This window comes from Artibeus jamaicensis, unplaced genomic scaffold (genome assembly GCF_021234435.1).
Source record: "Artibeus jamaicensis isolate MK-2021 breed Jamaican fruit bat unplaced genomic scaffold, CSHL_Jam_final contig_685, whole genome shotgun sequence".
NCBI lineage: Eukaryota > Metazoa > Chordata > Mammalia > Chiroptera > Phyllostomidae > Artibeus > Artibeus jamaicensis.
This window is the reverse complement of record NW_026521924.1, coordinates 25,624,923-25,649,619: the sequence shown is the minus strand read 5'-3', so window position 1 is coordinate 25,649,619 and position 24,697 is coordinate 25,624,923. Positions and strand designations below refer to the sequence as shown.

Genomic DNA, 24,697 nt, shown 5'->3' with positions numbered 1-24,697 from the left:
AGACTGTGCCTATGCCCGAAGCCCAAGGACCTAAAATCCAGGACACAGGGGTGTCCACCTCCACACTGTCTGGACACCTTGTTCCTGTCCAATAAACCAGAACAAATGCCTGGGGACCTGGCTATTTTCCTCGCAACACGTGTGCTTATTGAGAAACCAGGGCAGAGCCCAGCGTGCCCCGCCTCTGTCTCCTCTTGTCATGCTTCTCTGCTCTCTCCCCTTTTGGCTCACACACCCCTGCCAGGCCCCTGGAGGCTCAGCCCCCTTCTTGCTCTGCTCACTGAACCAGCGCTCCCAGAGGGAAGAACTGTCCGTGTGTGCCGTCCCCCAGCGCTAACGAGAACATCCTTGCCCTGAGTCTGAAGGGCCAAGTGAACCATGAGATGGGGGGTGATACACCCCAGGGCATACAGTAGGAGCCCCCAAGGAGGCCTCTTCTTTTTTTCTTAATCCTCAGCTGAGAACATGTTTCTACTGATTTTAGAGAGATGGGAAGGGGGTGGAGAGAGAGAGACAGTGATGTGAGAAACACTGATTGCTACTTGTGTGCACCTTGCCCAGGGATCGAAACCACAAGTTAGGTAGGTGCTCTGACCAGAAATTGAACCCACAACCTTTTGGTGCTTAGGACAATGCTCCAACCAACCAAGTTACCCAGCCAGAGCAAGGAGGCCCTTCTTAAACTTGACCCACACCTGTTCCCTACTCTCCATTCTGCTTGTAAAGTTCAGATAACAGTCTCTTTCTCCAGAAGGAAATGAATCCCAGGAAGTTAAGTGCCTTGCCCAAGGCCAGGGAGAGGGAGGGGCCCCTCACACCCTGGCTGGCAGAGGGCACTGGCCTCCCCGTGTGCTCACTGCTTTTCTGCTGTGGGGAGACCACAGGCATAGAAGTGAGTGTCTGTGCCCACCCAGCTCCCCCACTGCAGCCTCTGTCAGGATGGCCACTCTCACCATGCGGCCTGGGACATGGTGCCAGGACCTCAGACTCCAGTGCCTTCCTGTGACAGAGTGCTCCCCACCTTTCCTGGGTCCCCCTCCTTATGGCCTCTCTGTTTTTAATCCAGAGGAGAGTCACAGGGTGGGGGGACAGGTGAGCCATTTTGAGGCTGCTAAGAATTAGCGGGCACAGGATGGCTATGAGTCTTGTCTGTGGCCTCATGGTGAGTCAGTGAGAATTAATCCCTGGGGTCCAGGTCCCCCATCTGTGTAACCAAGTGCCTCTGAGATGGTCCTGGGGTGAGACCAGGGACTGAATCACATGTGGCCACTCGGGTCATGGAGTCAAGTGTGGAGGCTGCAGACAGGCAGGCCCTGCTGCAGGCAGGTGTGCAGTGTGACCCTGCAGTCCAGGGCTTCCTGGGCACCAGTGCAGGAGACCTTGGAGGAGGACATCTGCCTCCATCAGGCCAGAGCCTCCTGCCCAGCTCAGAGGCATCCCACGGCTCCTGATTCTGAGCATCTTCTCTGCCTGTATGTACTGAGAGCTGCCCTTGGACAAGGGGGCCTTGGGAGAGAGGTCATGACCAACCACCATCACAGACATTGCCAGAGGTGTGTAAGTGGTAAGAGATGCCCTGTAGAAGTTCCTATTGGTTCTTCCTCAGATAACCTCACTGTCCAAGCATCTTCCTGGGCTCGGCCATGCCTCGAACATCCTAGGAGAGACTATTAAGAGAAGTAAGGTGACCTGCAAGGGCCCACATAGGGAGGGGATGACCTCCCATGTCCAAGTCCAATGCTCTCTGCCACGTGGGTGTACTGTGGCTGCCAGGCTGACCTATTCCTTGCTCCTGGCATGAGCATTGTAGGTCACGAATTGTGTTGAGAACTGTTGTTCTTCTTCCTTGTGATAACTGGTGTCCTGACCTGTGTTCTCTGGACAGTGTACCCTGTTCCACAGAACTCAGAGACCACACCTGGAATACTGTGGCTGGGAACACTGTCTCAGCCTCACTGTGAACACTAGTGCTCGCCTGGACCTCACTGCCTGTTCTGTCTCCTTGGAGCAGTGGTGTGCCTCTGTGTTCAGCAGGGTAGAGGAGCAGGAATGCCTGGGGGACTTTGAATCTCATGAAAGCAGAAGAAGAAGCAAATGCACGTTCTGCCACAATCTGGGTCTCCACAATGTCAAGTCCCAGCAGAGCTCTCAGATCAGAGCTGGACAGTTCGCCACCAAACACACAGCCTCATGTTTGTGTCTCTCTTCATGCTCCTGACCCGCTCCTAGAAAAGTCTTTCCCTTTGTACCTGTCAACCAAGGTCATCAAAGTAGCTTTCTTATAGGTGTTAACTCACAACAGACCTTCACTGTCTTAACTCAGTACTGTCATTTCTTAGCCCTTTGTCATGACAGAGGCTGAAGAAACTTAACCTCTTGATTCTCCTCCCAACATCATGCCTGCCCATCGCACTGATAACATCATGCCAACTGGCGCTAGGGAACAAAAATAGCAGATATCCTAGGTGCTTTATCATGTGCATGCAAGAGGATGAGAGACACACCTGATACGAGTGCAGGACTTGCCCTGTTGGTGAGATTTCCAGAGAGTCAGTGGTCTGCAGCACACAGGGATAGTTCCTCCGAGGCAGCAGACGAGTTACTGCTCCTTGCACTGCCCACTGTGAGAAAAGACACAATGCTTGATGGGACTTTCTGGAATTGGAGAGAACAAAGTTCACTCTTGGACATCCTCCTCTTGTCTGTTTCCTGAGGGAATGTAAACTGAGCACTAGTTTTGAGTGGGACCCAGAAGGGATGAGTTAATCTTCAAGTGCAGGTTGGCAGCTTCTGTGGCTGAAGAAGAAAAACAGAACTACCTTTTGTTTGGTTCACAGGCCCACGCTCAATCCACTGAGCTACACCAGCCAGGGCAGAACTACCTTTTAAGAAAATACATCTGCCCTGGCTGGTGTAGCTCAGTGGATTGAGTGCAGGCTGTGAATCAAAGGGTTGCGATTAGATTCCCAGTCATGGCATAAGCCTAGGTTGTGGGCCAAGTCCCCAGTGGGGGCCATGTGAGAAGCAACCACACACTGATGTTTCTCTGCTTCTTTTTCTCCTTCTCATCCCCTCTCTCTAAAAAAAAATATTTAAAAAGAAAACACATCCATCCTTTAGTTCTTAAAGTACCTGATGGAATGAGCTCTATTATTATTCCCATTCTTATATGGGATTAAAATGAGTTTCAGAGAACTTGGTCTCTGGAGTTCCCATTCCCATGATGCTTCTCTGCTAGTATTGTAAGGGCACCTGGAGATAGTGATCTTGATGATGGGAAATGGGCCCAAGGAGTATCATACCTCCCAGTGCCAAAGAGGGGCTGCAGGCTTCACCATCTGGCATATGTTGCTCTGGACTCATGTCTTTTGACATTCTGTAGTTGGCACTGGTCAGCTCTGTGTGTCTTGAGCACGTTACTTGACTTTCCTCTGCCTCAGTTCCTGCAACTGTAAAATGGGAATAATAGTAGTACTAAACTCATAGGGTCATTGAGAGCATTAGTTAATACATGTAAATGTGGTTTAAACTGGGTGACTCTTGACACTTCATTGGATGTGTCATTTGTTTATTTAATAGACCTTACACAGTGCTGCCTATATGCCAGACACTGGCTTTACAAAGGAGCAAATTGAGGCACAGGGAGGATCAGACACTTGCCCAGAGTAAGTGGGAGGTCCGATTTGAGTTTTTTTTTTTTAAACGCACATCTTTTTTTTTTTTTTTAAAGATTTTATTTATTTATCTTTAGAGGGGAAGGGAAGGAGAGAGGGAGAGAAACATCAATGTATGGTTGCCTTTCGTGCGTCCCCTGCTGGGAACTGGCCTGCAGGGAACCTGTCTGCAACCCTGGCATGTGTCCTGACTGGGAATCGAACCGCGATTGTCTGGTTCACAGGCCCGTGCTCAATCCACTGAGCTACACCAGCCAGGGCCGATTTGAGTTTTAAATCTCCACATTGTGTGGCCTTTCCAAGCTCTCATGGAAGAAGAGCTCTCTCTTTTCATCCTCACAAAGGCCACGAGACGTTGATGATGGGTAGTGTAATGCTAGCAGTGGAGAAATTAATATGGAGACGTATAGGAATTTATAAAAGTCATTGCACAAATGTTGGAGAAAAATAGATCCTCCCCCACCTCCACAATCACCCAGACTTCCAGGAAATGCGCATGGCAGGGGCGGGGAAGCTCCTGCCATCCTACAGGGCCCTGTGTCTAACTATATTTATTACCTGCAGGAAAAAAAGGCAGTATTTCTTGAAGAGGAATTCAGTGACAATCTGTACACACCCAACTAACTGATGGCCTGGGGCAGAACTCACTGGTCTGCCACAACCTGAACCCTAACTACATTCCAAGTCTTTGAAATCTGTTCTGCTCGCAATCTGCCCCCTGCACAGAGCCTGGGAAGAGGAACTGACAGTGAAACAATCACCAGCACTTCTGACCTGAACACCTTCAGAGGTAGGTGGGTATCAGGGCCTTGGGGCTGTATGTGCGAGGCTGCACACCCTTTCATTGGTGGTGCCCTGGATGAGCGCTCTGTTCAAATCAGGTGCCCAGGTCATGCCAACACTAATTCTCTACCGAAGACATTATTGTCCTTGTTATTCAGATGGAGAAACTGAGGCAGAAAGATGCCATGGACAGACACATGTCCCTTCATATGGGATACCCTGAGAAGGACACTGGGTATTGTCTACATAGCATTTCCACTGACAATACTTAACCTGAGTCTAATCATGAAGATGTTTCAGACAAACCCAACATAAGGAATGTTGAATCAGAAGAAAAGATTGGCTGCTGTCTTTGTATTTGGAGCACTCAGAAATTTCAGTGTAACAACAGACAAAAGACTTTATTCACTGAATTTATAAAATGGAATACTGATGGTAAAGTAGAAACATATTTTACTAATGTTAAATTTAAGGAAGTTGATAGTTGCACCATGATCACGTACAAGAATGTCCCTTTTGTTAACACTCACAGAAGAATTATTTTTAAATCAGGGTCAAGATACATGAGACTCTCAAATGGTGTAGAATACATATATGTGTTTACATGTGTATGTGTACTATATGTGGTATGTGTGTATGTGTAAATTCTTAAACTAGGTGAATCTGAGCAAATAGTATTCAGACGCTCTTTGTATTGCTCTTACTCTTGTAGCTTTGAAATGATTTCCAAACGATAATTTTTTTAAAAGTTAAAGGCAGCCCATCTAAAGGTCCATGGGCCTCCAATTTTATGGTCATATTTTATTTTTTCACATATGCCAAGGGGAAAATAAGTTTTGCACTGTTTAAAATGTCTGTAGGTGTCATGCCTGCTTTCAAGCATTTGGGGAATTTCAACCAATGCATGTAGGTTATCTTCAGCTTGGCTGAAGACATCAAAGCAAAAACAAAGACCTTGGAAGAAAATTGGTCACTTGCAGGGAGAGAGACAGTTACTGAGCTGTGACTGTATTATTTGTAGTGCCCAGACTTCTTTGTCTTTGCTTCTTTCCTTTCTCTCTGTTTGGCTTGGCCACATGAAGCACCAGCTTAGGGGGGAGAGAGGACTGGGGAAAGGGATTTTTCTGGACGGTACCTAACCTCCTCTTTCTAGAAAGCCAACTCTCACCACCAGTGAGCTGCCTAAAATGAGAGCCACCAATTATTTTGCATATTGTCCCAGATCCTAAACCCTCTCTTATTTTTTCTCCTTCATAGTTATGTCCATCTATTATTGCACATTTCTTTTATATATGCTGTTTGTCAGGTGTCCCTTTACTAGAATATAAGGTTTATGAAGGTGGGGGATTTGCTGGCTTTATTCATTACCGTATTCTCAGTATTTAGAATAATGTCTGACTCATAGTAGTCACTTAATAGGAATATTTGTGGGACAAATGCATTTAGAACAGAAGAATGAAGAATAGAACCTCACCCATTCATCAGAATTAATTCTAAATGGATTAAACAGTTCAAAGAAAGACCACAACGAAGTCAATGAAATTAAATAACTTTCATTCTTCTGGAGAAGAAGAGAGTCTGAGCTTAGTAGTGGTAACAGCCAACATTATTTTGCCTATTCTGTGTGCCAAGTCATATACTCAGTGCTTCATATATTTGACATCTGCAATTGGGTTGCTAATATCACCCCCGTATTACAGAGGGGGAAAACTAAGGCTCTGAGGAGTTATGGTGGGTGTCTGGCCAATCATGTAACTTAGGTGAAGCTAATGTGTTGGGGTTTCTCCAACTTCAGTGTTGTGTTTTGCTCTTTGTCATATACCGCACTGCCAGCCTTTAGTGTGGGAATAAGTGGGAGAAACTCTCCCTCTTGGATAAGATGTATACCCTGTTGGTAGAATAAATCAACCTTAATGGAGAAAAGAAACTGGCAACAGTTCTCTAGGGTTTGAGATAGGCAGCAACCTTTACTTGAGACTTCCAGACTGACAAAGTTGAGCTCTGAAGCTAGTAATGCATTTAACCAAATTTGAATTGTAAGACAGTTCCCAATGACATTTATTTTTTTCCTCCTGGGAAGAGAAATTACAAATTTTCAGGTGTCTTATGATTAATGGGAAAATATTAATCATATGCACAACTAACATTCATGGGAGACTTGTCCTTTGTCTCATTTAAACTTAGAAGAGCTACTTCTTTGCCTGCCGCTATATGAGAGCTGGGGTGTAGAACTTGGCTTTGATAGACACTGCCTAAATTGAGAACGTACAAAAAAGTCTAAGTCCGTGCAATAGTCAAAACACTAAGCTTGGATTCATGCAGTTGGGGTAGGAAGTGCTCAGTTTCCTCTCCTGCAGTTGGCTCGAAGATCTCCTCCAAAAATCATGTCAAATTCCTAACCATTTTCAACCTTTCGAACAAGTAAGGTTTTAAGCGTTCCTTGACCACTTTTTGGCCATCTTTTCCTCTCTCTTTTTAAAAGCCCTACAAGTTGATATGTCTTACAGGCCTGGCCAAAACTTTCATTTTAATATCATGTTATAAAACTTTAAATACAAGTCAAGATGTATAACAGCAAACCTGATATGATTTTTGTTTTATAAAACAATTCATTTATATATATATATATATATGCACATATAAAAGACAGAATAATATATATTAGTAGAGAGGATTACTGAAAATAATCTCATTGTCTTCTTTTTTTTTTTTTTTACTTTTTTTTTTTACTTTTTTTTTTAATTGATTATGCCATTACATTTGCTCTATTCCCCCCTCCCTTCCCCTCCACCCTGCATACCCCTCCCCCACCATTTCCCCCTTTAGTTCATGAACATGTGTCTCAAATTCTTTAGATTCTGTATTTCCCCTGCTATTCTTACCCTCCCCCCTATCTATTTTCTATCTACTGTCTATACTACTTATTTTCTGTACCTTCTCCCCCCTTCCCCTCCTCCCACTCCCCTGTTGCTAACCCTCCTTGTGATCTTCATTTCTATGGTTCTGCTCCTGATCTAGCTATCCTCTTAGTTTGCTTTTGTTTTAGGTGTGGTTCTTAATAACTGTGAGTTTGCTGTCCTTTCACTGTTCATCTTTTTTATCTTCTTTTTCTTAGGTAAGTCCCTTTAACATTTCATATAGTAAGGGCTTGGTGATGATGAACTCCTTGAATTTGACCTTATCTGAGAAGCACTTTATCTGTCCTTCCATTCTAAATGAAAGTTTTGCTGGGTAGAGCAATCTTGGTTGTAGATCTTTGGTTTTCATGACTTGGAATACCTCTGTCCAGCCCCTTCTTGCCTGTAAGGTCTCTTTTGAGAAATCAGCTGACAGTCTGATGGGAACTCCTTTGTAGGTGACTGTCCCCTTAGCTCTTGCTGCTTCTAGGATTCTCTCCTTCATTTTAATCTTGGCTAATGTAATTATGATGTGCCTTGGTGTGTTCCTTCCCGGGTCCAACTTCCTCGGGACTCTCCGAGCTTCCTGGATCTCTCGGAAGTCTATTTCCTTTGCCATCTTGGGGAAATTCTCCTTTATTATTTGTTCAAATAATTTTTCAACTGGTGGTTGTGCCTTTTCCCCTTCTGGTACCCCTATAATTCGGATGTTGGAACGTTTAAAGATGTCCTGGAGTTTCCCAAGCCTCTCCTCATTTTTCTGAATTCTTATTTCTTCATTCCTTTCTGCTTGATCATCTTTTTCTTCTGTCTGGTCCTCTCCCTTGATTTGAGTCCCAATTTTCTTTCCATCACTATTGGTATCTTTTGTATCAGCATTCATTTCAATTAATTTAGCTTCCATATGTTTCTCTAATTTGTGACTAAAATCCACCAGTTCTGTAAGGATCTTTATAACCAGTGTTTTGAACTGTGCATCTGAAAGACTGGCTATTTCTTCATCACTTAGGTCTATCGGTTCTGGGGCTCTGAGTTGTCCTAGAGCCATTTTTGGTCTGTTCGCACTGTTAAGTGAGCGGAGCGAAGCCTTAGTTGTTTACCAGGACGGGGCGACCCAGGTCGCTGGTTTGTGACGCTGTGTGTGGGGGCGGGGTCAGAGAGGGAGCAATGGCGTTCCTCTCCGCTAGCCCAGCGCATCCAGTGACTCAAACGCCTCGGGCTTGCTTATCCGATCCTAATTTTGCGAGCCTGCTGCACCGCGCGTTTCCCTTCTCACTGGTTTCTCCGCACGTAAATGCGCGCGACTGAGCGACCCACCGAGCCTATTCCCTGTGCGCTCCGGCAGCCAGCTCGCTGGCGATCAGCCCTTGGTTGCCTGCGCGCCCCGCGCACCGCCCCGGGAATTTTTTCTTGCTAACCTGCTCTGCTTCTGGCCTCGCTCCTCGTACCGGTCCAGCCGAGTATCTAGTTGTCCTTTGGACTCCGTATTGTCGATTTTCCGTGTGGCTTGGTTGTGACTGCTGTTAAAAATAGTTGTTCTTAGATTTGGTTGTGCACAGAGGCGAGGTGGACCCTCCACCTACTTCTCCATCTTCATTGTCTTCTTTGTACTTTTTTAGTGTTTTAAGAATTTTACACGCACAATTTTTAAAAATTATTTATTTATTTATTTATTTTTTAGACAGAGGGGAAGTGTGGGAGAAAGAGGGGGAGAGAAACATCAATGTGCGGTTGACTCTCTCATGACCCCTACTGGGGACCTGATCCACAACTCAGGCATGTGCCCTGACTGGGAATCAAACCGGTGACCCCATGGTTCACAGGCTGGCACTCAGTCCACTGAGCCACACGGAGCCACACACATCCAGCATGTCAGGGCTGCATGCTGAATTTGAATGATCGTTTGCTCAAGGGAAGGCAACCCACTTCTAAATATATATTATTTCTGCACGAAGAAGACCCAGAGTGCAAGATGACATTTTAGCAGTGTTCAGCTGAGGTGTGTGCCTGTTGTCAGGTGGGTAGAAGATAAGGAGGAATGATTAGAAGTTAAAGAAATCCTATAAGCACGTCCTCTTGCTTTACGACTCTATTTATATCTCTTGGTCTCTAGCACCAACAGGGAAGGAAAATATCCTGACAATATATGTTCAGACACGTGGTCAGCACCATGAAGCTCTGGACAACTCTCCTCACAACATTCCTGTGTGTGGTGCCGCTGTCCGTGCTGGCAGAAATTAAGGAAAGACCGGGCATAGGTGACGAGGCTGGGTCGGAAACAAAGGGTGGGGGTTGCCATGCTTGTTTACAGACAAGTAAAGGGGTGCTGTGGTGTCGGGCACATCTGATTCAGGTCCCACCTGTCCTGGATCATCTGTTAGAGAATCACAATCTTTGTAGGCACAGAGAGATAAGAAATTCCCAGCCTGAGGTCCTTTAATGCTTCCTCTTCCAAACTTGACAGTGGCATTGAATGTCCATCCACTTTTATACACACTCCACAGTTTATAAGGATGTACTGTTTCCCTATGCCAGGCTATCTCTGGGTGGGGGGCACCAATACAGAGCTGCTGTATCTTCCCAGGCTTCCAGAAGCTCTGTGTCCTTTGATGAGTTCCAAATGAGTATTTAGTATATCCCCTTTGTTTTAGTGGTAGGGTCTTTCAGAATGTGAAAATATAGAAAATAGACATGAAATGAGTCCTTCGTGGGGCAGAGTTGGGGACCATACAATAAGAAAAAGCAATCAATGGGGGGCGGGGGCAAAAAAATTGAGTGAGAGCGAAGATTTTGAAGAGAGGCTGGGTTTTGAAAGGCATGGCCAGCAAGAAGAAAAAAAGGGGAGGACATCTGCTTTTTAGGTTTCCTGGTCTAGCTTCCCACACTATAACTTGAGCATGGTAATGAGGCTAAAGGGTATCTCAGGATATGAGATGTCCTGTTATATAAACGCAGAGTTTAGAGGAGGGCACATGAGGGCTAGAATGCACTGAGTCCTATCTCTAGGATGCTCAAAGAGGGCCCCGAGATCAGCAACACAGGTAAGACCTGCAGGATCAGAGAAGGCAAATGTAACCGTGAAAATGCAATAAAGAGGCTGAGGAAGGGGTTTTCTTACAAGACAGATAGACACCTTGCTGGGGACTTGGCCTTGAATTCCTGGAAAGGGTTGTTAAGCCTGGGAAGGGCTTCTCTTCCTGTGCTTCTTTACCTCCTACAGTTTCACCTTAATTGCAGGGGATAAAATACTCATTGAGGAGTGCTGGGGAAATCCAAACATCGCTGAATGTACCAGGAAGTGTTCTAAGTCGTTTAAGTGTGCAAGTGTAAATTACACGTGCTGTTGGAGCTACTGTGGAAACATCTGCTGGAAAGCTACAGTGAGTTGGGAGATGTCTGCTCGGCTGTGCCGTCATGGGCTCTCGCTCTCCCCTCAGCTGCTGTTACTCCTAAACTGAGGACCAATGTACCCCAAATCCTAGGCACAAAAATAGCAGAAGACAATATTCCCTAAACCTGAAAAGCAATTCACTGGCAAATAAGCCAAGACATCAGGTTGGGACGCACTGCTTCTAATAATTATATCATTAACGCCCGTACTGTCCTCATTAGATTACTCCACAGTTTGCCCTTTTCCTAATTTTCATCCAGATTTCTAACCATTGATGGACTTCATGAGCCCTTTTGGCTCAGCTAGGCCCTGAATTTCCACTTTTCTGTGTTCCAGCAACAAATACGACTCCTGCTACCCACTCAGAAGTGGGCAATTCTATTGCTATGTGAAGAATACCTGTCCCACGGTCTGCTGGGATAGGCAGTATTAAGCTTGGGAATGAGTGCTTGTTTCTCAGAGTTCCCTAGCCACTTAATGTCTAACCTTTCTTTCTTGCAGATAGTCTATGAAAGATAGCTAAAACCACATCCTCATACTTGGGACACCAGTCAGTTCTCACTGAGGGCTGGGTAGGAGGAAGACCTTGACAAATAAACTCACTTACCAACAATGGCCTTGGCTTTTTCTATTCCATTTTACCACCCCTGATTACCTTATTATGATGCCCAAAATGATTCTTATCCTACAGTGTACATAAAAGCTTCCAACACTTCCCCATCTGATTACCTTATAACCGATAGCCTAGTCTCGTGGGTTTCACAGAATAGAATTTACTTCTCATGTGACATTTTAACGTAAGTAATTGGCCAGCAGCCCTTTAATTCAGTTTTTCAGAGAGCAGGTCTCTGGTAAATCAGTTTCTCACAGGGTAAGGGTCAACAATTCTAAAATGACTTTATATATACATAAGGTTGAACAAATAAATGACTGGTATATGATAGGCACCAGGTTTCTAACTGTCTGAGAAGAGTAGTTTTACAACAAGCAAAGGGAGAATGTTAGAATGAGCTCTGGGGTACTTTATATATACATAAGGTTGAACAAATAAATGACTGGTATATGATAGGCACCAGGTTTCTAACTGTCTGAGAAGAGTAGTTTTACAACAAGCAAAGGGAGAATGTTAGAATGAGCTCTGGGGTACTCAGAGACATCAATATAAACTTGAGTTCAGATTAATCCACATATAGCTAGGCAGACGAAGGAATAATTATAGGTACCTGTGTACACATAGATTAGTTCTTCATGCCTATATTTCCTAGCTATGCCTGCTGAAAAGTCTTAGAAGCAGTGATAGTACAGTACAAATAAGCACACCAAGAGCCCAGATCTTGGGTTCTAAATACCATTTTCCAATTAATGAGTCAAAACTCCTTAGAGCGATGGCTGATTCTAGAACTAGGCTTCAAATATACAAGATGAGACTGGGGCATCTTTGAGTGTCAGAAAGTAGGGAAATTCTCAAAATTTAAAATATTGAGAAATGGGAACCAATCTGAAGGAGCTCCCAGTGACACAGCTGAGAACGGTTTGAGCATAAAATGTTATTGCTGGTCTATTAAAATATATTGTTACAAAGTTAATGGAAAACTAGCAGGCAACTTCAACATAACACTACTATTAAGGACAAGGACAAATGAAAATCGAAATATTTCTGTTGAAAAATTCTCCCCAGAAGCTAATACAACACTGCAACTTTTTAATTATCTGTAAACAAGGATTCTGACATATGAAAAGTACCTTGTACCAGACATTTTAGAACTTAGCACATAAGTAGACAAGAACCAAAACCAAAACAAGAAAACCCGGGCCCTGGCTAGCATGGCTCAGTTGGTTCAGCATTGTCCCCTAACCAAAAGGTCACCGGTTCCATTCCTGGTCAGGACACATGCCCAGGTTGTGGGTTTGGTCCCTGGACGGGGCGTGTGCAGGAGGCAGCCAATGGGTGTTTCTCTTGCATTGATGTTTCTCCCTCTCTAATGAAAATAAAATACATGTTAACCCTCATCCTACCCCAGGAAGATAAGAAGTAAGGGATTAACAGAACACAAGACATTGAAGAAAGGGGTAAAAGCCATCTTATAAATAAAGATTGTGACAAGATCCCCAAGACAATAAATTCAACTGAACTATAAGAGGCATTGCAAAAAAGAATGAAAAAAGCCAGGGGATTGCCCTGGCTGGTGTAGCTTAGTGAGTTGAGCATGGGCCTGTGAACTAAGGGATCGTGGTCCAATTCGCAGTCAGGGCACGTGCCTGGGTTGTAGGCCAGTTTCCATGAGAGGCAACCACACACTGATATTTCTCTTCCTCACTCCTTCCCTTCCCCTCTAAAGATAAGTAAATAAAATCTTTAAAAAAAAAAGCCAGGAGACTACAAATATAATACAAAAAGTAAAAACCATAAGAAAGAAAAAGATTAATAAAGAAGATGGGCAAAGAAAATTTAAATATATAGTAACTGGAATTTTTCAAAAAAGAAAAGCAACTAATGTTAAAAATGATAATTCAAGTAAACTTTCTGTAAATAAAGGAAAACCTGAAGCAACATAAAAAAGGACGACCATAGGCCCAGCAACAATGGCCCAGAAGAGTCTTGGAGATCAGACGTTTGGTGCCCTCTGACTCAGAGTCTCACTTCTACCTTCTCACAGCCTATCCCTAACCGTTTTCAGGAAGTGAGCTCTTCCCACCTAGGACTCTACATTACCTGATGGGTATGCTCTTAGAGAATGTCATTTTAATAGTAGAATTTTAAATTTAGGAATAACTTCCTTTGGCTAGAGCCTTCCATGAATCCTTCATGTCATGCCCATTCCAAATTGTGGGGGTCCGAACTGCATGTCTTGGTGGTAGACATTGCATTCATCACTTTAACCCAACCCTTGCATTCCAGAAACTTCCAGTGGCTTCTTAATTAGGCATCCTGAGTTTGTTATGCCACAGACAACTACTAGGTGTGGGTGGGACACACTTTGCTGCTGAAGGCATTAGTATGGACCCACCTGGGAGCACTGGGGACATCCAAGGATGGAAACGAGGCAGGAGTTGACCAGCATCATGCTGTATGAAATGAGAGATACTTCTAGAATACTCCCATGTGAATTGACATAAGGAAAGAGCAGGTCTGGAGAGTGAGGAGGGAACAAATAATGTAAAACCTGTGGTGACTGTTAGACTAAGTCTTCCCCAGGCAAAGATTTGATGTTGTGGAGACCCAGATCGTGGCAGAATGTACATTTACTTGTTCTGCTTCCGAGAGAGTCAAGGTCTCCCAGGTGTGTCCCTGCTCTTCTTACCCTGCTGAGCTGGGCTGGAGGCTCTGCCCTGATGGAGGCAGATGTCCTCCTCCAAGGTCTCCTGCACTGGTGCCCAGGAAGCCCTGGACTGCAGAGTCACACTGTGCACCTGCCTGCAGCAGGGCCTGCCTGTCTGCAGCCTCCACACTTGACTCCATGACCCAAGTGGCCACATGTGACTCAGTCCCTGGTCTCGCCCCAGGACCATTTCAGAGGCACTTGGTTACACAGATAGGGGACCTGGACCCCAGAGATTAATTCTCACTGACTCACCATGAGGCCACAGACAAGACTCATAGCCATCCTGTGCCCGCTAATTCTTAGCAGCCTCAGAATGGCTCACCTGTCCCCCCACCCTGTGACTCTCCTCTGGATTAAAAACAGAGGCCATAAGGAGGGGGACCCGGGAAAGGTGGGGAGCACTCTGTCACAGGAAGGCACTGGAGTCTGAGGTCCTGGCACCATGTCCCAGGCCGCATGGTGAGAGTGGCCATCCTGACAGAGGCTGCAGTGGGGGAGCTGGGTGGGCACAGACACTCACTTCTATGCCTGTGGTCTCCCCACAGCAGAAAAGCAGTGAGCACACGGGGAGGCCAGTGCCCTCTGCCAGCCAGGGTGTGAGGGGCCCCTCCCTCTCCCTGGCCTTGGGCAAGGCACTTAACTTCCTGGGATTCATTTCCTTCTGGAGAAAGAGACTGTTATCTGAACTTTACAAGCAGAATGGAGAGTAAGAAACAGGTGTGGGTCAAGTTTAAGAAGGGCCTCCTTGCCCTGGCTGGGTAGCTTGGTTGGTTGGAGCATTGTCCTAAGCACCAAAAGGTTGTGGGTTCAATTCCCGGTCAGAGCACCTACCTAACTTGTGGTTTTGATCCCTGGGCAAGGTGCACACAAGTAGCAATCAGTGTTTCTCACATCACTGTCTCTCTCTCTCCACCCCCTTCCCATCTCTCTAAAATCAGTAGAAACATGTTCTCAGCTGAGGATTAAGAAAAAAAGAAGAGGCCTCCTTGGGGGCTCCTACTGTATGCCCTGGGGTGTATCACCCCCCATCTCATGGTTCACTTGGCCCTTCAGACTCAGGGCAAGGATGTTCTCGTTAGCACTGGGGGACGGCGCACACGGACAGTTCTTCCCTCTGGGAGCGCTGGTTCAGCGAGCAGAGCAAGAAGGGGGCTGAGCCTCCAGGGGCCTGGCAGGGGTGTGTGGGCCAAAGGGGGAGGGAGCAGAGAAGCATGACAAGGGGAGACAGAGGCGGGGCACGCTGGGCTCTGCCCTGGTTTCTGAATAAGCACACATGCTGCGAGGAAAATAGCTAGGTCCCCAGGATTTGTTCTGGTTTATTGGACAGAAACGAGGCATCCACACAGGGGCGAGAATGGCACTGCTGCTGAGAGCCCTGTGCCTGGGACCTGAGGTCCTTGTTCTTTTGGTTCAGTCTTCAGTGGAGGGCTAGAGGTGCACCGAGCACAGCCCAGCCCACTCCCGCTCAGAGCACGTTCATGCAAATGCTTCCACAGAAGCTCAGACAGCATATGTTATTTGCTTGACATTCTCCTTGATGTTTACAGGGGCGTCTGCACAAATGTACCTGGATTCTCTTCTCACACTCCTTGATTTCTGTGGATGGCTGTGTATCTGAAACTGAGCAGGAGTGGGGTCACGGAACCAGGCTGCATGGTGCACTCCTCACGACCGCAGAACCCCGGCTCACTCGTGGCACTCGGGGACTCTTCGGGACCTCACTTTCGACCCCTCACCCGTCCTGGCGATTGGTTGTGTCTTCAACCTGTTACCCCCATTCTCTATCGATGGAGCTCCGTGCCTGGGCACCCTGGACACTCTTCTTACTCCTGCAGCCAGGCCTCTCTCTCATCTTACTCCTGGCCTTGGTGAAGTCACCCCCGTACAATCTACGCTCTGACTCCGAGACCTCGGTGATGTCTGAGACACCTGCAAACCCTCCCCCATTTTCCATAATGTGCAGGGTCCAGAGAAGATGAACTTGCCTGTCCCCGCTCTCTCTCCTCTTTTCACTGTCTGTAGTATCCCCGCCCCTTCCCACAAAGTAACACTTACAATATTTCCCTTCCACTGTCATCATCCTCATCCTCTGATAATAACTTTAATGTGAACATTTATACCCCAGTATTACTCCCACAAACATCTCAGGACGCTGACCTGCCACAGGTGTGCATACACCAAAGAACCGTTGTGCCTTCCTGTCTGATGCTCAGCTCTGTGCACCTGTCACCCAGGTGTGTACCGTATGTCTCTGGATTTGGGGAATGGAGAATGGGAAAATGTAGGCTGCCCTCCACCCCCATTGCTGGTCCCAGGGCCGGGTGAAGAGGCTGGAGGACCATGGTTTGGAAAGACCTGGAGTCTTCACAGTGCTGAGGTTGGAGCAGGAGGTGCCGAAAGGTTCTGATTCCCAGGTCCTCCTTAGCTGGACACAGCTTCTCATCCCCCCTCCCCATGCCTGTCCCCCAGCTCGTCACCTACTCTGCATCCTGTTCCGACGACGATGTGGCCCTCCCTGGGCTTGCAGCAGCAGCACACAGAGCAGCAGGGTGGGCAGCAGAGCCTGGGATGCCATGACTCAGCCAGAGCAGTGAGCTCTGAGTCTGGCACAGACTTTCCCGGAGAGCTGGTGTGAGGAGGAAAGGAAGGGAAGGGTGTCCTGGGCTCCTCCCTGCCTCCACTGGCCAGGCCAGGGCAGGGCAAGAAGGGCTGGCTTCCTTCCCTGTGCCTGCTGTGTCCCATGACCTGTTCTGTGTGGGACTTGGGCTCCTGCAGAGACTGTCCTTCCTGTCATGTAACTACCCCTTCTGCTGCAATGGAACTTTTAACCTGAAAGCTGTAGTCTATTTCTGTTTTCCCATTGCAAAATAATTTACATAAAAAAAAGAAAAATGCAAGTAAGGAGTGATGATAATCTCACTGTATCAAATTAACATCATCTCAGTGTAGAGTGGAGCCTTGAGCAACATGGATTTGAATGGCGCAGGGTCACTTACACTTGGAATTTTTTTCGGTAAATACTGTTGGCCCTTAGGTATCCTTGGATTTCTCAACTGCTACTTTAAGTAACCCAAAATTGAAAATGATTTCTTTTCTTTTTTTTTCTTTACATTTCTAAACTCAGGATAAAAAAAATACGGTTTTCCATCTGCCATTGGCTGAATCCATAAGTGCTCGGGACCAACTACAGTTGAGACTTGGGGGAGGCAACAGTTGTAAGTGGGTTTTTGACTGCGCTGGCATTGGTGCTCTAAACCCTCGCGGTGTTCAGGGGTCACCTGTGTTACCCTTTTAGTTTTTTTGTATGTTTAATATGAGCAATTCTTTGTTTTCTCACATTCTGAGCCACCCGCCTCTCGTTAACCATCTTGTCCCTCCCTCATCTAATCAGGACAAAATTTCATGAAACATGGCTTTCCATAGCTGTACAGCTCTCGTTTAAATAAACGCCTGTGCTCAAGCATTGGTGCTGTGTCAGTTACTGATGGACAGTGTCACGTTGAGAACTTTTACTCATAAACTCTGAATTTAAAAAAACGATTACAGTTATTGGGATAACTGTAATATTAGTTCTATAACTATTAATAGTTACATAAGTTTCTAGTGTGCAATTCTGTCGTACGTTTGTACCTTTCACTGCCAGCTCAGCACCAAAGTCTAGTCTCCTCTCGTCACCATTTACTTGACCCCCTTCATTCTCTTCCTATTCCTCCCACCCCCCCTCCCTCAGATAACCATCATACTGTTGTCTTTGTCTATGCGTTTGCTTGTTAGTTCTGTTTTATATCTCACATATGAATGAAATCATAGGGTTCTTGTCCTTTTCCATCTCATTCACATTGCTTAGCATGACACTCTCAAGATCTACCACGATTTTGCGGATTTCCTCCTTTTTTGTGGCTAAGTAGTATTCCATGGCATAGATGTACTGCATCCTCTTCATCCAGTTGTTCACTTAGGTTGTTTCCGTATCTTGGCTATGGTGAATAATGCTGCAGTGAACATAGGGGTACATATATATTTACAAATAAATGTTTTGAAAAACTTGGGGTAGATACCCAAAGGAGGGATTGCTGGGTCAGATGGTAGATCTATTCTTAATTTTTTAGGCGTCTCCATAGTAACTGTACCAGTTTATATCCTCAGTAGTGGATGTGGATTCCTCTTTCCTCCCATCCTCTTCAACACTTGTTATTGTCTTATTGATAACAGCCAATCTAACAGCTGTGATGTAGTATCTCATTGCGGTTTTGATTCACATTTCCCTTCCAGCTAGTGAAGTTGAACATCTTTTCATATACGTGTTGGCCATTGATATGTCTTCTTGGGAAAAGTGTCTGTTCAGGTCCTCGGCCCATTTTCTAACTTTTATTGTTGTTGTTGTTGTTGTTGAGTTGTGGGAGTTCTTTTGTGGGAGTTATTTTTTGGGATATTAGCCTCTTATTGGAGGTCTTTTTTGCAAACATCCTCCCCCATTTAGTTGATTGCCTTGATTTTAAACTAACGTAAGAAAAGTGGAGTTGGCAGATGAAAGAATAAATAGATATCTTAGGTATATATAAATAAATATACATACGCTCATATGCCCGATATGAGGCTCCTCTTTGATACTTGGTGAACCAAATCTATTCCTTCTAACGTCCTTCCTATTTGGTCTTTTTTTATTCACATAAAACTCACATGGCATTTGGTGGAAGGTGGTGTTATGCTTTAATTAGCAAAGGAGAATCAATACAGAAGAGGGTTAGACCTTTCATAGCCCACACAAGTCAAAGGAAAAAAAGATAAACAGACTATTCTCCACGTCCAGTTGATGGATGGACACAAATGCAGTAGATAAAGACACTAGACTGGGGTATGTTGGGGGTGGCCAGAGCTGCAAGCCAGGTACACGATGTGCCTCCTAGCTCAGTGGGAGATACTGCTCACATCAAAGAAAACCCAGGACTTCTGGATGGGTGAGTATGGGAGAAAACAGTCTGTGATCTGCCCAACATGAAGTTACTGGGCAGAACATAAAGAGATGCTACTATCCAAATCCCCATTAAGTTCTAGGCCTTTGACCTTTGTTGTTCTGCATTCCTGCCCCCTGTTCCAGGACACAACCTTCCTCCCCCCCACCCCACCCCCAAGTCAGGAGACTCCAGATAAAAGAGCTGTCAGGAGTTACCAGGGCAGACACTCAACTCACACCTTCAGAGGTAGGTGGGGGGAAGGGTCTTGAGGCATAGGTTTTTATCTGTGGCTTGTTTGGATGAGTTCCCTGCTCAGGTGGTGTCAATGTTATTTCCGTGTGGTGGGGAACTTGTCTCTGTTGTTCAAATACTAAATGGAGATAGAGATGATATGACCCGTCCGAGGCCCCAAAGGTAAAAGGGACAGAGACGAAACAAGAAACCAGCACTGTTGACTTGCAATTCAATTCTTCCTCTCCTTTAACATTACCTAAAAAGCCCAGGGATCCTGAGTTTCTGGGGGTGGGCAGTAGTTCTGTGCCTTTGTGATACCTAGGAACCTTTTCATTGTTCTGTACTCTATCAGGACAGCCAAAGAATCCACCCAGCACTCCGTATGTGAGTAGTACCTGGCCTGGGTGTGATGATGTTTCTCTTCTCTGGGATCACTTAGTATACCTGAGCTGTGCAAAGAAGGGCATTGGGCATCCCTAGATCCTAGACACCCTTTAAGGGCAAGTAGGGAACTCAGAAAACTGGACTAAACATGAAGTCTTTTAGATGAACAGATGTCAAAGCTCTGGACAACTCAAATTTAGAATGGTATTTTTGAATACCAATAAACAGCTTTATAGAACCTATTATTTTGGATTTATTGTGTTTCTGTCATGATGTGCCAGTCTCCCTCCTTCTTTGTGCAAAAGGCAGGTGCCAGGAACCCCAACTCATGCCCAGCTTCACTCAGTTGCCTCATACCCTCACCTGTAAGTGGGAGTGCTATCTTCTTTGCACATCTGTCTTGCTCTGAGGTGATGCCTTCAGAGGGTCAGAAGAATGCTCTGAGCCATGCCCGAGGCTTTCCTGTGCAAAAAAGACAAGTATTATAAATTATAAGAATTTGGAGGCCTCCCATGCTCAGACATAGTCTTCTTTGGCCTGGGGTTATCACCAATTAAGTTGTAGCCTTTGATGTAAATATTGCTCAATGGTAAATGAAACCTCAACACCTTAACTTGGCAATTTTCCTTCCTCAAGCCATGCCAAGACAAGCTGGCAGGGTTGTGGGTTCCGAATGGAGTAGGTTGCAGAGCAGATATAAGCGCTGGAGAGTGGAAGTCCCCAAATAGCTTATCTTTTATCTTTTACATTTTAAGGGCTTCTCTTCTTTTCCCCCCTATCTTTTCCATAATCTCCTCTTTCTTGCTCTTGTCTCTCCTCAATTCACCTAAATCCAATTTGCCTCAAAGTCAAGGACTCAGTGATTCACATGCCTAAAACTTGCATTTACACCATCTATGTAGATGCAAGTTTTAAAAAAAAATTGATTCTAGAGAGAGGGAGAATCAGTGATGTGAGAGAGAAACATCAATCGGTTGCCTCTTGTAGATACCCCATCTGGGACCGAACCCACAACTCAGGCACGTGCCCTGACTGAGAATAGAACAGGTGACCTTTTGGTTTGTGGGATGATGCCTAACCCACTGAGCCATACAGGCCAGGGCTGTAGAGAAAAGCTTTAAGAGTCCCTTGACCAGTTGTCGGCCATCATCTTTTCTCAAGTCCCGCTGAGTAATCCATTTCATCGCTCACTCTGGAATCACTCTGGTACTCTTTGTTGTAGGGTCTCGACTAAACTATATCATTCAGCTACATGTGCTCTTAAATAGAAAATCAGGACACCCAGGGTGTCCTATTATTCCAACTTCATAAAAGCTATGACCACAACATCAAAGGGCGCACACATATCCTGGTTATTTCTGGGGTGGTAGAATTCCTAATGCATATCTATTTTTCTTTGTATTTTTTGTTGTATGATTTATACAATCTGTGCATTTATTGCTTTTTAAGTGGAAAAACGGGAATGATTTTTTCAAAGAAATAATTTTGCAAAGGAAGCGGTTTGCAATGTGAGATGGGGAAGAAGCGTGGGAAGCTGGTGGCTAGCTTGCTATGTTGTTAGGTGCCAGAGGGTGAAAAGGAAAAGTAGGAGGAGGAATAACACAATATTCACCAGCACTTTCTCTCTCTTTCCTGCCCTATTCTCCTTAATTCCTTTTCCGCCTCTTGCAGCATTTGGAGAAGACCTGTCTTGTGCCAGAACTTAACCCAAACACACATAAGAGACAACCATGAAGCCCTGGGTTCTCCTACTCATCCTGTGCATCTGTGGGGTGGAGATGCTTCTGCCTGTGCTGGGAAGTGTCAGGAACAAACTTATCTGTAGGTGGTGTGGCAAGGGAGGAGGGTGTCCTCCCCAGGCCTGGGATGTCTGGCATAACTGACTCTGGGCTCACTTTCCAGGATCGCCCTTCAAAGGATCAAACCCTCCTTCAAGCAGAGACATCCAAATAAGATTAGGTTGAATATTCCCATTCTGATGGCCCTTCAAGCTCTCTCTCCCAGATCTGAAAGCAACTCTGGGTATAAGGAAGGGCAATGTAATTTTTGTCTGCATTTCATAAGCTCATGGGAAATAATAGTCTGCAAGGTCAGGTCATTGGGTAAAAGGAACATCAGCACAGAGCTGCCCTGTGAGCCCGTATTTTCAGAATCTCCATGCCTCATCTGAGTGAGCCTTTGATGAATACCACAGGGTAATATTGTAATGCAACACATTCATTGAGCTTGAAGGGGGGAAAATCTTTTCAACCATGAAAAATAGACAAAATAAGTAAGATGCACTTGGCAAATCAAAATTTGGGGTCATCTGATAAAAAAGAAAAACATGGGGATAATGAAGGGACTGAGAGGGAAGGTTCTGGGCCAGTGGGAGATGTGGAATTTGGGGAGAGGCTGAATGATGAGGTGGTATCACCAGGATGGGCTTAGAGGGCATTGTGTTCAGTGAAATAAGTTAGACATAGAAAGACAAATGTCATTTCACTTGTATGTGGAATCTAAAAAACAAACAGACAAGCAGACCGGAAATGGGCTCATAGATATAGAGGACATTTCAATGATTGCCAGATGGGAAGGGGGTGGGGGGCCAGGTGAAAAAGATAAAAGGATTAAGAAGTACAGGTTGGTGGTTACAGAACAGTCACAGGGATATAAAGTACAGCATAGGGAATATGGTCACTAGTATTACAATAACTATGGATGATATCAGATGGTTACTAGATTTATTGTGGTGATCGCTGCATCAGTTATATAAATGCCTAATGTTTTGGGTTATATACCTGAAACTAATATTGCATGTCAACTGTAAGTAAAACAATAAAAATTATTAAAAAATAAAACTATAAAAATAAAAGTAAAAAAAGAGAGAGAACAGAAAAGGGGGAAAAAGTGGGCTCCTAGTCTCTCCCAGGTCAGTTTTCCGGCCTGCAAACTGGATGTGGAAGTTGAAGCCAGAGGGTATGGAAGGTCCGGAAAGAGGGCTGGAAGGTCCGGAATACCGTGGGGACCTGTGCTTGGGTGGAAGTCATGCCATACAAGGATGTGCTCCTGTGAAAAGACACTGGCTAGACTTCGAGCAAGGAATTTTCTGGAAAGACAGAAATACTTTATGGCTTGGGGCTCAGGTTCCAAAACTAAAGGACTGTTAAGGTTGAGAAGGGTTTCTTTTCCAAACTGTGGCTGGATAGGCCCTGCCAACTCCTATCATCTCACTTCCAGATGAAGTAAGAGAAATTGAGCAGTGCTGGGTACAGCCGCCGATGAAGTATTGTGCGCAAAGGTGCACCAGGTTACGTGGATGCACAAGGTCAAATTATACATGCTGCTGGACCTTCTGTGGCAACATCTGCTTGCACAATGAGTGAGTTGCTTGGAGAGGGAAGGTTGGGCCTGGGTACACTTCCTTACTGCCATTCAGAGGATGCGACCTGGAACAGAAGGTGGCAGTTACCCAGCTCCTGGCCAAAGAGACAGGACACATAAGGCAATGCCTTCTGATCTCCGCACCTAAGCGGCCACTCACTGCAGAATAAACCCAAATACCAACATGGGGACCTCTACTCCTTTCTCACTCTCATTCAGTTCCCCTGAAACACCATCCTGCCTGTTGTTCATCTTCCCTTTGTCCAAGACCCCAGTCATTACCTCCTCCGTCTGTCCTCTCCATGGCCCTCATCTCGACCAGGCCCCAGGAGAGCCGGTCTCTGCTATGTGCTCAATTGACAAACCCCTCGGGTGAACTTGCTGAAAATTGGGTAACTCCCGATCTTACAGAAATGATACTTATTCCCATTAACTGGGACTAAGGGTGTTATTACGTTTGGGAATGGATGTCCCCCAGGGTTCCCTGATTTTTCACCACTTAACTTTTCTCTTCCAGAGAACCCTTCACATCAATACTCATCTCTGGGTTCAACCACTAGTGTGGGCAGGGGGATGAGGACGTGGTAAAAGACACGTGCTGGCTGGCTCCCCGCTGTGCCACCCACGGGCCCCAGCTGAGGGCCTCCTGGTTCCGTCCTGGACCTCTCTATCCTGAGAAGGCTCAAGTCTTTGCCAAATAAACTGATACACCAACCTGTGGGCTCTGCATTTTTTTTCCTACTCCCTCCCTATGACTTCATTTTTCTTATTATAATCCCTAACCCTTCCAACAGTTGTTCCTATCCCATTATGTGTCCAGGCACCCAACTCGGCCTTCCCAGTTAGACCTAGGTATTAGCCAAGTAAGCTCATGGCTGTAGCAAAAATACAGAGATTCATGTGAGTGGATCAAAAAACTGTGGTGTATTTACACAATGGAACACTAGCCTTAGTGAGGGCATGGGTAGAGCTAGAGATGCTAAGTGAAATATGCTAAGTGAAATAAGCCAGACAGTGAAAGACAAATACCATATGATCTCACCTATAAATGGAACCTAATGAACAAAACAAACAAACGAGCAAAATAGAACCAGAGGCATGGAAACAAGGAACAGACTGACAATGGCCAGAGAGGAGGGGGGTAATGAGGGAAAGAGAGGGAGGATCTAGTCAAGTAACATGTACAAAGGACCCCTGGCCAGGGACAACAAGGTTGGAATTGAAGGAGGGTAGGGGAGAGCAATGGAGGAAGAATAGGGGGCAACTGTAACAGAACAACCATAAAAGAAGTCTCATGGGGTTATTGCAGTCGAAATTTATTCTCATCCACAATACCTGAAATAAATGAAAGAGGGGCCACAACACGCCAAGCCCTATGAGATGCTGCCGAAGCAGTTCTAAGAAGAAGGACCTTCATAGCATTAAACACTTAAATGAAGAAAAAGAGGACCTGGCTGGTGTAGCTCATCACTGAGCATGGGCCTGTGAACCAACGGATTGCCAGTTCAATTCCCAGTCAGGGTGGCACATGCTTGGCTTGTGGGCCAGACCCCCAGTAGACGGTATGCAAGAGGCATCCACTCATGGATGTTTCTCTCCCTCTCTTTCTCCCTCCCTTTCCCAGCTCTCTAAAAATAAATAAATAATAAAATCTTTTAGAAAAAAGAAAAAGAGAAATCTCAAACAACCTAAC

General features: G+C 45.5%; 3 protein-coding genes across 3 annotated transcripts; 2 read left to right on the top strand and 1 right to left on the bottom strand.

Annotated features, from left to right (window-relative positions):
* Window positions 1–9,500: 9,500 nt before the first annotated feature.
* Window positions 9,501–11,264, top strand: WFDC11 (WAP four-disulfide core domain 11). Its single transcript, XM_037164441.2, has 3 exons — window positions 9,501–9,612; window positions 10,592–10,734; window positions 11,247–11,264. Exons 1-3 carry the CDS (start codon window positions 9,501–9,503, stop codon window positions 11,262–11,264), a joined length of 273 nt encoding a protein of 90 aa, XP_037020336.2.
* A 4,143-nt stretch (window positions 11,265–15,407) lies between these two features.
* Window positions 15,408–16,781, bottom strand: LOC119063356 (WAP four-disulfide core domain protein 10A-like). The gene is made up of 2 exons (XM_053670990.1): window positions 16,550–16,781; window positions 15,408–15,688 (listed from the first exon to the last, which is right to left on the bottom strand). The coding sequence occupies exons 1-2, from the start codon at window positions 16,641–16,643 to the stop codon at window positions 15,534–15,536; spliced, it is 249 nt and encodes an 82-aa protein (XP_053526965.1). The 5' UTR covers window positions 16,644–16,781; the 3' UTR covers window positions 15,408–15,533.
* A 4,590-nt stretch (window positions 16,782–21,371) lies between these two features.
* WFDC9 (WAP four-disulfide core domain 9) lies at window positions 21,372–23,006 on the top strand. Its single transcript, XM_037164440.2, has 2 exons — window positions 21,372–21,462; window positions 22,861–23,006. Exons 1-2 carry the CDS (start codon window positions 21,372–21,374, stop codon window positions 23,004–23,006), a joined length of 237 nt encoding a protein of 78 aa, XP_037020335.2.
* Window positions 23,007–24,697: the final 1,691 nt, after the last annotated feature.